Source organism: Empidonax traillii, unplaced genomic scaffold, assembly GCF_003031625.1.
Source record: "Empidonax traillii isolate 1590-97213 ecotype Southwest subspecies unplaced genomic scaffold, ASM303162v1 scaffold1449:size159823, whole genome shotgun sequence".
In the NCBI taxonomy this organism is placed as follows: Eukaryota; Metazoa; Chordata; class Aves; order Passeriformes; family Tyrannidae; genus Empidonax; species Empidonax traillii.
In genome coordinates this window covers 98304-110346 of record NW_020956642.1, presented here as the reverse complement: position 1 = coordinate 110346, position 12043 = coordinate 98304, and the positions used below count along the sequence as shown (strand labels likewise).

General features: G+C 49.9%; 1 protein-coding gene across 2 annotated transcripts in view; it reads right to left on the bottom strand.

Annotated features, from left to right (window-relative positions):
* Nucleotides 1-9870, bottom strand: part of MAP4K5 (mitogen-activated protein kinase kinase kinase kinase 5) — a 48593-nt gene extending 38723 nt beyond the window's left edge. For both annotated transcript variants that reach the window (XM_027907393.1, XM_027907394.1), the window contains exons 1-2: nt 9688-9870; nt 9326-9479 (exon numbers count right to left, since the gene is read on the bottom strand). In XM_027907393.1, the coding sequence (XP_027763194.1) occupies nt 9326-9433 (108 nt within the window). In that variant the 5' untranslated portion in view covers nt 9434-9479; nt 9688-9870. The remainder of the gene's footprint in view (nt 1-9325; nt 9480-9687) is intronic.
* Nucleotides 9871-12043: the final 2173 nt, after the last annotated feature.

Genomic DNA, 12043 nt, shown 5'->3' with positions numbered 1-12043 from the left:
AACATTTACTTAACAGCCTGAATTTCAAGCTGATGAAACAGTGATCAGTGATATTTCTAATGCAGTGGAAAATTCAAAATCCCAGCCCGGAATTCTGTTGGAATAAAAACGGAACTGACATTTCGGGAGGATTTTTTAACGAGGAAAACCAGAAGTTCTCAATGTGCTAGCTAGCACACGAGAAAGGTTAGAGATAAAATATGGGTTGCACTTCTGCTGATTAAGGCAAGAGGAAATGTGCTGCCATTTCACTGCAGATGATAACTTGCACGATTTCCAGCCCTCTTGATCCTCTCACACTGTATTTTTAGCCAGAATGGAAGGATGAGACGATGTTTTGATTTTTCCTTTTTTAATTTTTAAGGTGTTTTTCTCCATTTCGGGCTGCTTAACTCACTGAAATGATGTCACTTGAAAACAAGGCTCCCTTAAAAATGAGAATCTTTTTCCTACCCTTTAACCTCCAGTTACCAAGCAGCAGTTTCACCTCAGCCTCTTGATTTCAAGCACTTGGCCAGGGGGCTTCCTCACTTTCCTGGTTCAGTTTCCTTTCAAAAATGAACCAAACCCAAACTGCTCCAATATTGTGCCTCATGAGAATACTGCAGAGGTAAATTAGGCCCGGTGATTAAACTGGAAGTTTCAAGAAATACTTTCAAGTTTTCATATACTTGGGACCATTTTTCACCTTGCCTTAGTCCCATTTGCCCCCTAAATGTTTCCAAACTGGCCTTTGCTTGATCCCTGGGGGATTTTCAAGGCAAACATCCCAGGAAGCTGCCCGGCCTGCAAGCCCCCAGGTCCCATCTGCAGTGAATGCAATCCTCTCTCCCTGCAGCAGCTGTGTGCATTTTCCATGGACCAGCCTTCCCCAGCCAGACACCGCTCAGGAATGTGCTGGGGAAAGCCAGAGGAAATCGTGGTAGGGACTCTGCCCAGCCTGGCTGCTTCCCTGCTCCCAAAAGTATCCCTCGGCTCTGCTCTAGGAAGCACGACAAAAGCACAACGGGGAAAGTTACTCAGAGAATCGTGGAACGGGTTTGGGTTGGAAGGGATCTTAAAGCCCATCTCATGGCACACCTTCCACCAGCCCAGGTTGCTCCAAGCCCCGTCCAAGCTTCCAGGGATGAGGAACTGCACACCAAGCCAAAGCCTGCCTGTCCTCCTCCTCCTCCTCCATCCCATCAGCAGCTCCAGCCAGCACAGTCAGTCCCTGCTCCAGACTTCCCACTGCGGGATTTACACAAACCTCAACACCCACGGAATGAGGGAAAGGGAAAATTTACGTTCCTGGGCCCTGAGCAGGCGCTGGGTTGGATGCTGAAGAGATGGCAGATCATAAAACATTCCCAAGATCTCCCTGCCCACCCTCAGAAATCCCCTCTGTCCTGCTGGAGACGGGGAGCCAAACTCAAAACCAGGCTCTGGACAAAGTTTAAAAGGCACTGTGTTAATCCAAAAGTTAGTCCTGCCTTTTCCCAATTAATCAAGGAAGAGAGGAGCAGAGCAGTGCTTTAAATTTAATCCCAGACGTGCCTGACCAAACAAAACGGTTTTATCAGAAACTGCTTATCCTGGGGGCTGTCTGAGGGCTGGGCTGGGAATACCTGCAAGGGATAGGGATACATCAAACACTCTCCCTCTCCCCACTGCACACCAAATGCCTCACATTTTCAGCTGCTGCTGTTTTCCAACCCCTCATAAATAAAACACGAAGCTGTTCATCGCTGGAGAGCAAGGAGCGCTCACCAGGCAATGCTTCCTGTCAAATTTTAATGACTTCAGTTTGCTCAAGACAAAATCCACCTCTAAAAGGTGGCCCGGCCCCACCTTTATTCCTCTGACCACGTTTTACATCTCTGGGCCTGTGCAAGACTTTGCCACTTGTCTTCCCTTGGGATTAATGAGTAAATTCCCCCCAAAATTTAGGGAGTCTGAGGGTTGTAACTGAGCTGTGATCCTGCATGTCTGCACATTAAACAGCGAGTTAAGGCAAATATAACATAGTTCTACATTGCTTGAGTAACAGTGGTCAGCAAGGAATCATCCACACAGCTGAGAACAGAACACAAATACAGCTTTTTGGGGTGGACCAGCCCCTAAAATATAAAAAAAATGATGCCTTTGATGCTGCACAGGACAAAGCTACTCAAAAAGGTACCTCAGGGACGATAATTCTTATCAATAAGACAACCATGTCCCCTTGCAATGATCTCTTCACTCAGAAGAGAAACAGCACCTGCCTTTCTGGAGGGTCTCAAAATTCCCATTTCAACAGGGAAAATCCAAAGAGCAAATCCAGCTCTTCACACTGAGCTGAAAATAGGGTTCATTCAGCTTTTTTCAGTCACTTTCTCCACCCAAACCTTTCTCATCTCTGTGAAAACATGAACCTTCCCAGACACCACGTTTGTGCAGAAGACACCAAAACAGCCTTGGGAGGAGAGTAATTCCAACGTGCCAAGATACCAAATCCAGCATTTTAAAGATGCCCCTCGGAGGGATCAGTACAGGCAGCAGTTCTGGGCACCAGGACTGGGGTGCTTTGAGGGCACCCCTGACTGCATCCTGCACAACCTTTTTTACAATCTGTATCTTACTGTTATTCAGTCTCAAAAGTGAGCAATTTTGAGAGACCTGTGATGTCAAATCCACCAGATCCATAATTCAACTGACTCTTGACACAGCAGAGAGGAATGTGCCATCCTGTCTCCTGTTCCCTGACTCAGAGATAAGATGTTGAACCTTTCCCTAAAGCTCCTCTGCTTTCCTGATGTTCCTGCCCAGAGAAGCTGTGGCTGCCTCTGGATCCCTGGAAGTGTCCAAGGCCAGGTTGGATGGGATTTGGAGCAACCTGGGCTAGTGGAAGGTGTCCCTGCCCATGGCAGGGGGTGGAATGAGATGGTCTTTATTGTCCTTTCCAACCCAAACCACTCTGGAATTCCATGCTTTCTGTTAATGGTAAGTTATGTGGTCTCTTACTTTGTGGACACAATCCACTGTGCTGGATAAAATGAATTACTCTGACACTTGGGTGAAGGAATTTAGAGAGCTGAAGAGCAGAACAGAAATCTCTCTGTACCAAACTCAGAAATTTTCGTCAAAACCATCTAGGAAGGAAGGGTTTATCCAGCCTCTGGATGCAATTTTTTACTGGACATCCAGAAGGCACCCAAAACTGCCATAAACCACAAATCAAAGGCTGCTGCATCCACCAAACCTCGCTGAGTGCTCTCTAATTGCTAGGAAACATTAAAAAAAATCGTGAAAGAACTATTCTAACTTGTTTTAAAAATGTAAAATGCAGAATTCTAACACATGACAAAGTGTGAGGAGGTCACAGAAGCCCAGAATGGTTTGGGCTGGAAAGGACCTTAAAACTCATCTAATTCCCACCCCCTGCCATGGGCAGGGACACCTTCCACTAGCCCAGGTTGCTCCAAGCCCTGTCCAGCCTGGCCTTGGACACTTCCAGGGATCCAGGGGCAGCCACAGCTTCTCCGGGCAACCTGTGCCAGGGCCTGCCCACTCTCACAGGGAAGAATTTAGTCCTGATCTCCAGTCTAACCCTGTCAGGGTGAAGCCATTCCCCCTCATCCTGTCACTCCATGTCCTTGTGAAAACTCCTGTCCGTCTCAACCACAGGGATCGAGGCTGCCTTGAGCTGAAGAACAACCTCATGAATACGGAGATTTACCCAGTCTGCCTCATCCTGAACGGGAAGCACCTTGGGCTGACGCTGCCTCTCCTCACCATTCCCAGCTGCATCCAAGCAGGCAGGTGCCAAACACAACGGAAGGTGGCAGGGGAGGTTGTTTTCCCAGCTGGAGCGCGGCCGGACAGTTGCCGGTGTCAGCGGAACGCGCTGCCAAACCCCGCCACGGCCTCGCCGACAGGAAGAGCTGCTCCCTCTGACAGGGATGATCCCTGCGCTCCCACCACGCTCCTCTGCTGACAGAACTGGGGCTGGCTCAGGCACCTCATCCCATAAATCCTGGAGGCTCTCAAGGTTATCCAAAAATGTTGGCAATGAGTCTTCTGGAGACAGAGGTGAGGCAGATCCCGGTGTTCTGGTCTTTGTTCTTCCTTCCTGGAGATCTCCTCTGCTCTTGGGGGGTGGGAGGCATGAACTCCACTATTTACTTTCTTCTCAAGTTGAAAAGAAATCAGACCTTATTTCTAAGATTTTGGAGACTGCCTGCTCTTCAAAGTAAGAGACAGGGAGAAACACAACTCCAACACAACCACATAACTTAGCATCAGCAGAAAACCTGGAATCCAGAGTGGTTTGGGTTGGAAGGGACTTTAAGGATCATGTCATTCCACCCCCTGCCATGAGCAGGGACACTTTCCACTAGCCCAGGTTGCTCCAAGCCCCGTCCAACCTGGCCTTGGACACTTCCAGGGATCCAGGGGCAGCCACAGCTTCCCTGGGCACCCTGTGCCAGGGCCTGCCCACCCTTACAGGCAGGAATTCCTTCCCAAAATCCAACCTAACTTTCCCTTTTTCATTTTGAACCCATCACCCAGTGTCCCCTCACTGCAGCTCCTGATAAAAAGAAACATGAATGACAGGGGGTAACATTTACAGCCAAAACTGCTTTGAACACTCCATGACAAAACCCAAGTGCTTAATAAATATCCCAAATGGGAAAGCAAGGGTTTCACATTCCACTCCTGAATATCCTCACAGAGAACATCAACAAGATGCCACTGAGCATCTCAGCTCTCAAAAATACAAATCCTACTGACTTCATCCCAAAAGAAAAGCCTGTCATTTCCCAGAAGAGGAACTCCACAGGAACGAGAAGAAAACTCAACAGCGCTGGTTCCACGCCATCCCAAACACCTTCCTCGTGGAAAAAAAACCAACAGTACACCGAGCTCAGGCATGGCTGCAGCAAACACTGTAACCAGAAGGCTTCGATGTGCAGGGGAAGAGTGGAATCCCCCCAGTGTGACAGATGCTTTATGGTCATTTATAAGTGGCAGCAAGGAATATTCACCAGGGGCAGAAGTGCCGAGTCAGCGCTGGCCAATCCACTCGGCTGGCAGCTGCCAGAACAGATCCGTATAAAAGTTGGGAATATCTGATTAAAAACTGTCTCGGCCGTAGCTACACTGGTATCAAAAGACACAAACAAATCCCTTAATACTCCATTCCTAACCCACTGACTTTAAGCAGTAAAATGCTTTAACTGTTAAGTTCTCACAATCTGTGAAATTAGAATGGCATTAAGGATTATTTTCTAAATATCAAATACAGGCTCTGAACAGCCTTTGGCTGCAGCAGGAACCACACTCCAGAGCTCTGAGAATAAGGCAGTGACCACACAAGCAGAGCCAAAACCTGACTCAGACTGAACACAGCCCCACTTTTATGGCAACCTTTAAAAAAATTAAAAACAACAAACAAACAAACAAACAAACAAAAAGTGTATTTTTTTTGTTTTAAATTGCATTTGAGCAAAAGAGTCTGTGTGTGCCACTATCCAATGTCACTGCTCACGGTATTTCTGCAGCAGCCCTGTGAGTGGTTTGGGTTGGAGGGGATCTTAAATCCCATCTCATTCCAAGCCCTTTCCATGGGCAGGGACACCTTCCACCAGCCCAGGTTGCTCCAAGCCCCCTCCAACCTGGCCTTGGACATTTTCCCAAATCTCTCCACCAAACCTATTCACTCAAAACCGCTCAGATAAAAAGTCCATGAAGGAAACCTTAGCAAGAATCAGCTCCAGCAAATTATCCCCCTAACGCAGCTCTGATTTTCCAGCTCCCTTCAGGACACCAACTTCCACAGCTACAGGCAGACTCGACGTTCTGATGCAACCAAATTCCAGCAGCTAACCAAAATAAGGGCCAGTCTTATGCTACTCCAAGTGCTTCCAGAAAAACCCCGTGGAGTGCAGACAGTGTTTACACAGCTCCTGATGGGACCCTGTTACCAAACCAAATTAAGACCACAAAGCCCTCCTGAAAAGCTGCAGGTTCACTGACAGGTCACGAAACATCCAACCACCCCCCGTGGGAGTTTACCTGGGATGGGATCTGACCAGCCACTTCCCAGTGCTGGAGATTAAATCCCATTTACAGTTTCCAGCCTCTTTTCTAATTTTTTCTGCTCCAAGACACCCGTCAGCTGGATGGTTCTGCATTAACCACACACACAACATCTATTTCAGCATGAAACAGATGCAGGAGCAAATTTATGCCTTTTTTAAATACTGGTTTGGGGTTTTCATGTTTAGGACTAAGGTGGGCAAACAGAAAAGCCAGGTTAAATTTGACAGGGTGGGGACGAAAAAATACTGTATCATCAAATTCTAGTGAGCTCCTCATCTTCCTCATCAGAACCTCTTTCCAAAGTCAGTAATTTAAGAGAGCTTGGTATGATGTTTTGAGAGGTAAATTATTTGAATGGATCATAATTGGCTGAATAATAATATCCTCTATTTAAAAGGAAAAAAGCTTTCCCACCACAGATAACAAACACATTAGGATTGTAATGGAAATCACTCCCAAGACTGCTAGACCCAAACTTGGATCTATTTATACACGCTGTGAATAGACAAGAAAAGAGTTTATTTACAGATGGTTTCTCCCCCAGCCTGAAATGCATTTTGGGGGAAAAAAAAAAAAAAAAAAGAGATAAATATTAAAACAACATCAACAATCCAGCACTTACCAGCAATCCTACAATCAACCATTGTGTGCCTCGTGACAGACAAGAGAAATAAAACCCACAAACACTAAGAAAACACAGCTCAGTTTTAAGCTTTTCATGGCAGTAATGAAAAGCAAAGTGGGCAGGAAAATTTTAGAAAAGCCTTAAATATTCTTCTGTAACTTAATATCGAAGAGAAATATTTGCTTAACCTCCGCCTTCACCATCCAAAAAAAGAGCCAGTTACTCTAAAAGCTACCAAATGCCCCCAGAAGAATGTGAAGCACGAACCACCACCACCAGAAAGCATCTGGGGAAGAGGCAGATGTCCCACAGGCAGAGCCTGCCCGGCTTAGACATCCCAAAAAACAACTGTGCTGGAGACGCTGGTGACTCATTATTAGCCAAAGAGCAGAGAAACCACTTGAAGAAGCGAGGGGAAAATTCCGTGTTAATTTAAGAGCGCTCTCTAGCAAAGCCTCCCCGAGCTCTGCGACACAAAACCAGTTGGATATTCGCTAATAAATGCGTTTTGTAAACACGACTGACGGCCAGCACAAGATGTGCCATCTGCACTTGAGACTCACCAGGCACTAAGGAAAATAAAAGCACCGTGTTTACACGTTAAGCCCTTTCAAGGAAGAGAGAAAAAAAAAAAAAAAAAAAGGTTTGCCTGACTTTTAAAATTATCGTAACGTCAGTGACTTTGAAAAATAAAAGTTTGCTGAGGGTATTTGTCATCAGAGGCAGTGCCATCTGATTCAGTATTCCCTTGATACAGTTCCTCCCTGTTGCAGGGCTTTACAAAAACAAAGAGCAAACCAATGACCTAGAAACAAATGTGGCCTCTCAAACTACTTTAAACTCATTAACTTTATACTTCTTTCAGGCTCATAACCACGTCTTCTAAAACCACTGCCAAAAACTTGGATTTAAACTCGCCAGGCTGCACTAGGAGAAGGTTTGGGTTTATTCCTTATCTGAAAGCGTTTCAGGAGTAAAAGGCACATTTTTCATAACCCAAAGAATGGGAGGGGGTGGGGGGAGAGGGTTGCGGGGTTGTGTTTTATTTTTGTTGTTGTTTGAAGGGGATTATGTTTACATGGCACAGAGCAGAGCCATGAATTCAAACCAGCTCCGGAACCGGAAGCTGGATGACATGTCAGCACAGCTCTCCTCTAATTACCAGGCTAATGAGAAGCAGAATATTTCTTTTTCCACAAAGAGATGACACAAAAAAAAAAAAAATACTTCCCTGCAACACAACTAGTTATTTCTTGTCGCGCTGCCCCGTGCTACGCAGGCACACACAAAACGAAGCAGCTCTCAAGGTATGCTGAGTGCCAGGTTTATGGCAGCTGAGATGTTCTTTTTAAAGGATTTAGCGTTGAAATTCCTCGGAAAAAAAAAAAAGTTGACTGATCCCTGCACAGCACCGTAGGAGAAGGAAAAAAAAAACAAAAAAACAAAAGAGGAAAGTAAATATGCACCGTGAAAACTTCTAAAAATAACTCCCCGAGGTCATAAGTAACCATTTCAAAGGGGTGGTGGGAACAGGATCCATCTATAAAACTTCAATTTGAACATTAGCAGAGAGCCCTCCCCCAGCACGGGCAATTACCGCTGCCTTTCATGTGGCCCAGGAACACACCTTTCCTTGCACGCTTGGCTGTGCCAGGTCTATTTTAAACACACTCAACAGCACTACAAAGGGAAACATCACACAGCCTGCCTTCCCTTGCAAGCTGAACGTGCAGGTTGCCAAACGCAGGCTGGAAAATTCAAGGCTTTCTTTAAAAAGCTACCCAGCCCTAAAAGCTGCCGAGAGCATCTGTGATGCCTGAGGAACATCCCTGATGGATGGGGAACGTCCCTGATGGATGGGGAATGTCCCTGATGGATAGGGAACGTCCCTGATGGATGGGGAATGCCCCTGATGGATGAGGAATGAGCTCGTGTGAGAGCAACACCCCAGTCCTACACCTCCTGTCCCCCACGGCTGTGGTTCTGGCAATACAGATTCACACACTCACAGAATGGTTTGGGTTGGAAGGGACCTTAAAGATCCCCCAGTTCCACCCCCCCTGCCGCGGACAGGGACACCTTTGGCACGCACCACTTCGAGAGCACCTACGTGATGTGCTGCGCCAACTCTACCCTCGTGCTGGAACTCCGTTCCAGCTTCTGAAGAGCTTTAATCTGCTTCTGCCTTTCGCGGGCTATTATTAACCTCGGGGATAAACTTGCACCCTTTTAATCGGGTGCTTTAACCGGGTGCGTTCTGGAAAACAGGTACGGCCAGCAGATATCCTCTACCTGCTCGGCAGACATCCTCTACCTGCTCAGCAGACATCCTCTACCTCCTCCGGCAGTACCGTGGAAAGGATCACCCGCAGTATTCACCAAGCCAAGCCTCGAGCGCAAATCACGGAATCCCAGGATGGTTTGGGCTGGAAGGCACCTTAGGGATCGCGGCATTCCAACCCCCTGCCACGGGCAGGGACACTTTCCACTAGACCAGGTGGCTCCGGCCTCGGACACTCCCAGGGATCCAGGGGCAGCCGCAGCTCCTCTGGGAAACCTCTTCCCTCACGTCCAACCCTTTTAAAGACAAGTGGGAGCCCCCGGGCTGTGCCAGGGGCGGCCCCCGGCGCCGCTCACCTTGTACACGTCGCCGTAGGTGCCGCTCCCGACCCGCTGGATCAGCTCGTAGTCCTGCTGCGGGTTCCGCCTCAGGATGTCCCCGCTCGCCCGCGCCGCCGGCTCCATGTCCAGCGCCGCGTCCCTCCGGGATGCTCCTACCGGCCCATGGCTCCTGCGGCGGGGAGGGGGGATCAGGAGGGGCCCGGCCCGGCCGAGACAAAGGCGGGCGGGCGGCCGCGCCCTCCGCGGCTCCCGGGGCTCGGCGGGGCCGAGCAGGAAGCGGCGGGGCCGGGCGGGCTGGGCTGGGCTGGGCTGGGCTGGGCGGTGCGGGGGCCGCTCGGGCCCGTCCGCCGGGGCGGCCAGGCCGGGCCGGCTCCTACCTGCGAGCCGCAGCCCTTTGTCCCGCCGGAGAGGGAGGGAGGGAGGGAGGGAAGGAAGGAGGGAGGGAGGGAGAGCGGCCGCCTCCTTTTGCTTTCCCTCCTCCTTTTCCTCCTCCTTCGCGTTCTCCTTCCGCGGCCGAGCCGCGCCGGGTCCGCTCGGGTCGGGCCGGGCCGGGCCGGCAGCGCCGCCGCAGCGCCCCGGCGCGGCCACGGCCGGCCCCGCTCCCTTCCCTTCCCTTCCCCTCCCTTCCCTTCTCCTCCCCTCCCCTCCCCGCCCGGCCCCGCGGGAGGGGGAACCGCTGCCCCGGGGCTGTTACCGGGCGCTGCCCCCCCCTCCCGCCCGGGGCCGCCACGTCCGGAGCCCGTGGAGTGGTGACAGGGTGGTTGGAGTTAGAAGGGATCGTGTAAAGATCATCCACCTCCCAACACCCCCCCTGCCATGGGCAGGGACACCTTCCGCTAGACCAGGTGGGTACAGGCCACGTCCTGCCCGGCCTTGGGATCCAGGGGCAGCCACAGCTTCTCTGGGCAGCCTGTGCCGAGGGTCTCACCACCCTCACAGCCAACAATTCCTTCCCAATATCCATCCTAAATCTCCCCTTTTCCAGCTTAAAGCCATTCCCCCTTGTCCTGTCCCTCCATGCCTTGTGCCCAGTCCCTCTCCAGCTCTCCTGGAGCCCCTTTAGGCCCTGCAAGGGGCTCTCAGGTCTCCCTGGATCCTTCTCTTCTCCAGGTGAACCCCCCCAGCTCTCCCAGCCTGGCTCCAGAGCAGAGGGACTCCAGCCCTCGGAGCATCTCCATGTGTTCCTCTGACCCCCTCCAACAGGTGTTTATTGTGGAGGGACAAGTGTGGGGGCAGGCACGGCCTTTACCCTGTGCCCCTTGGTTTGAGGCAGGAGGAAAGCCCCAAGCTCGCCTACACCACCTGTATATTATACATATCTCTATCCCTATCCACATGTGTTTCTACCAAACACGAGGCTGTGAGGTGCAAGAGGAGGATGTAGGACTGCTCTGGGCTAATCAGGCACCGGGGCATTTAGCTCTGTGGGCAGCCAGTGCAGTGAGAGTCACAGCAGAATTACCTGGGACCTGTTGGGACCTGCCTCCTTGGGCTCCTAAAGCTGAAAAGGCTTCTGTGAGACTGTGCAAAGTGGAAGGTATTCTGTAGCTGCCCTTCCCTCTTCGGAGGACAATTATTTTCAGCGAAGCAGCTGAAATCCTGAGCAGAACTCACCTCTGGTCTCTCCAGGAAACCCAGAGGTTGGGGGTAGGGGGCAGAGGAATGCTGGAATTCGCAGTAGCATTCGCTGCACATAAAAGCATTAAGGCCTAAAAAAGGAGGTGTGATTTTTCTAGGCGTAAAATCTACCCCGTTCTCAGCGCAGGAAATACGTCTGCAGAAGTTAGGTAGGAAAAAAAACTCAAATGGATGCCAGATGTAGGAGTCTCTTTGGTGTCCAGGATGGTTATTTAAGAACAGTTTCTGCGTTTCTGGCAGCCACACAGCCCACGCTGGTCCAATATAGTCTAACGACAGCGTGGCTGGACAGTGATCCTCGGTTTAAAATGGAGTCTGGGGTTTAACCCCAAATTGGGAATTGTTTATGGGCTCATTTGAAAGCATGTGTGTCAGGAGCAGGCTCCAAAATGTAACCTGCCCTGCTCCCCAGGGACAGGGGGAGCTCAGGGCTGCTCTTAAAGAGGTTCCCATTTAATTTCCCTTTGTACTCTGAGAGCTTTCTACATCCTGTATGTTCTCTCCAACATAAATACCTAAGTTTTCCTGAACCCCCAACAAACAAGAAACTATTTACCCTTTAGGGAGCTGTATTTCCTCCAGTGATTTTTAACAAAACAATTACCTCTCCCCTCGTAAATCAGCTTCCTGTGCTCCTGGTCCGGAGCTGTTTGTGTCCTTTTTCCTTTCCCTTCCTCAGCTGAGGGTTCGGATGCTGCTTTTCACTCTACCGATTTGCTGCTCTTGACAAGCCAAGGGGGGACAGCGCAGGAAAAAGGACATTTCATTTTCCAGTGGCAGATGGTGCATTAAGGCTTGGCCTCCTAGAACACCTCACAGATCCACGGGCTGGAATGTCACGTAAAAGCTCCCGTATTTTGTCCTTGCTGGGTGAAGTTTCATTTTCCACCTGGAGGGGTTGTTTCTCATCCCGTATTGCCAGAGGTGAAGAGTGGGCTCTCAGAGCCCATCTTGTGTTCTGAGCTTCAGTCCACCTTTCCCAGCTGAGTCTCAGTCCCTGCTGGAAGCGCTACTGGGAAGTGTGCATGGATAAAACCAGCCCTGGGACTGTATCGCTGTTGCCATTTCATGATCCGAAAAAGCGAGGAAAACAGA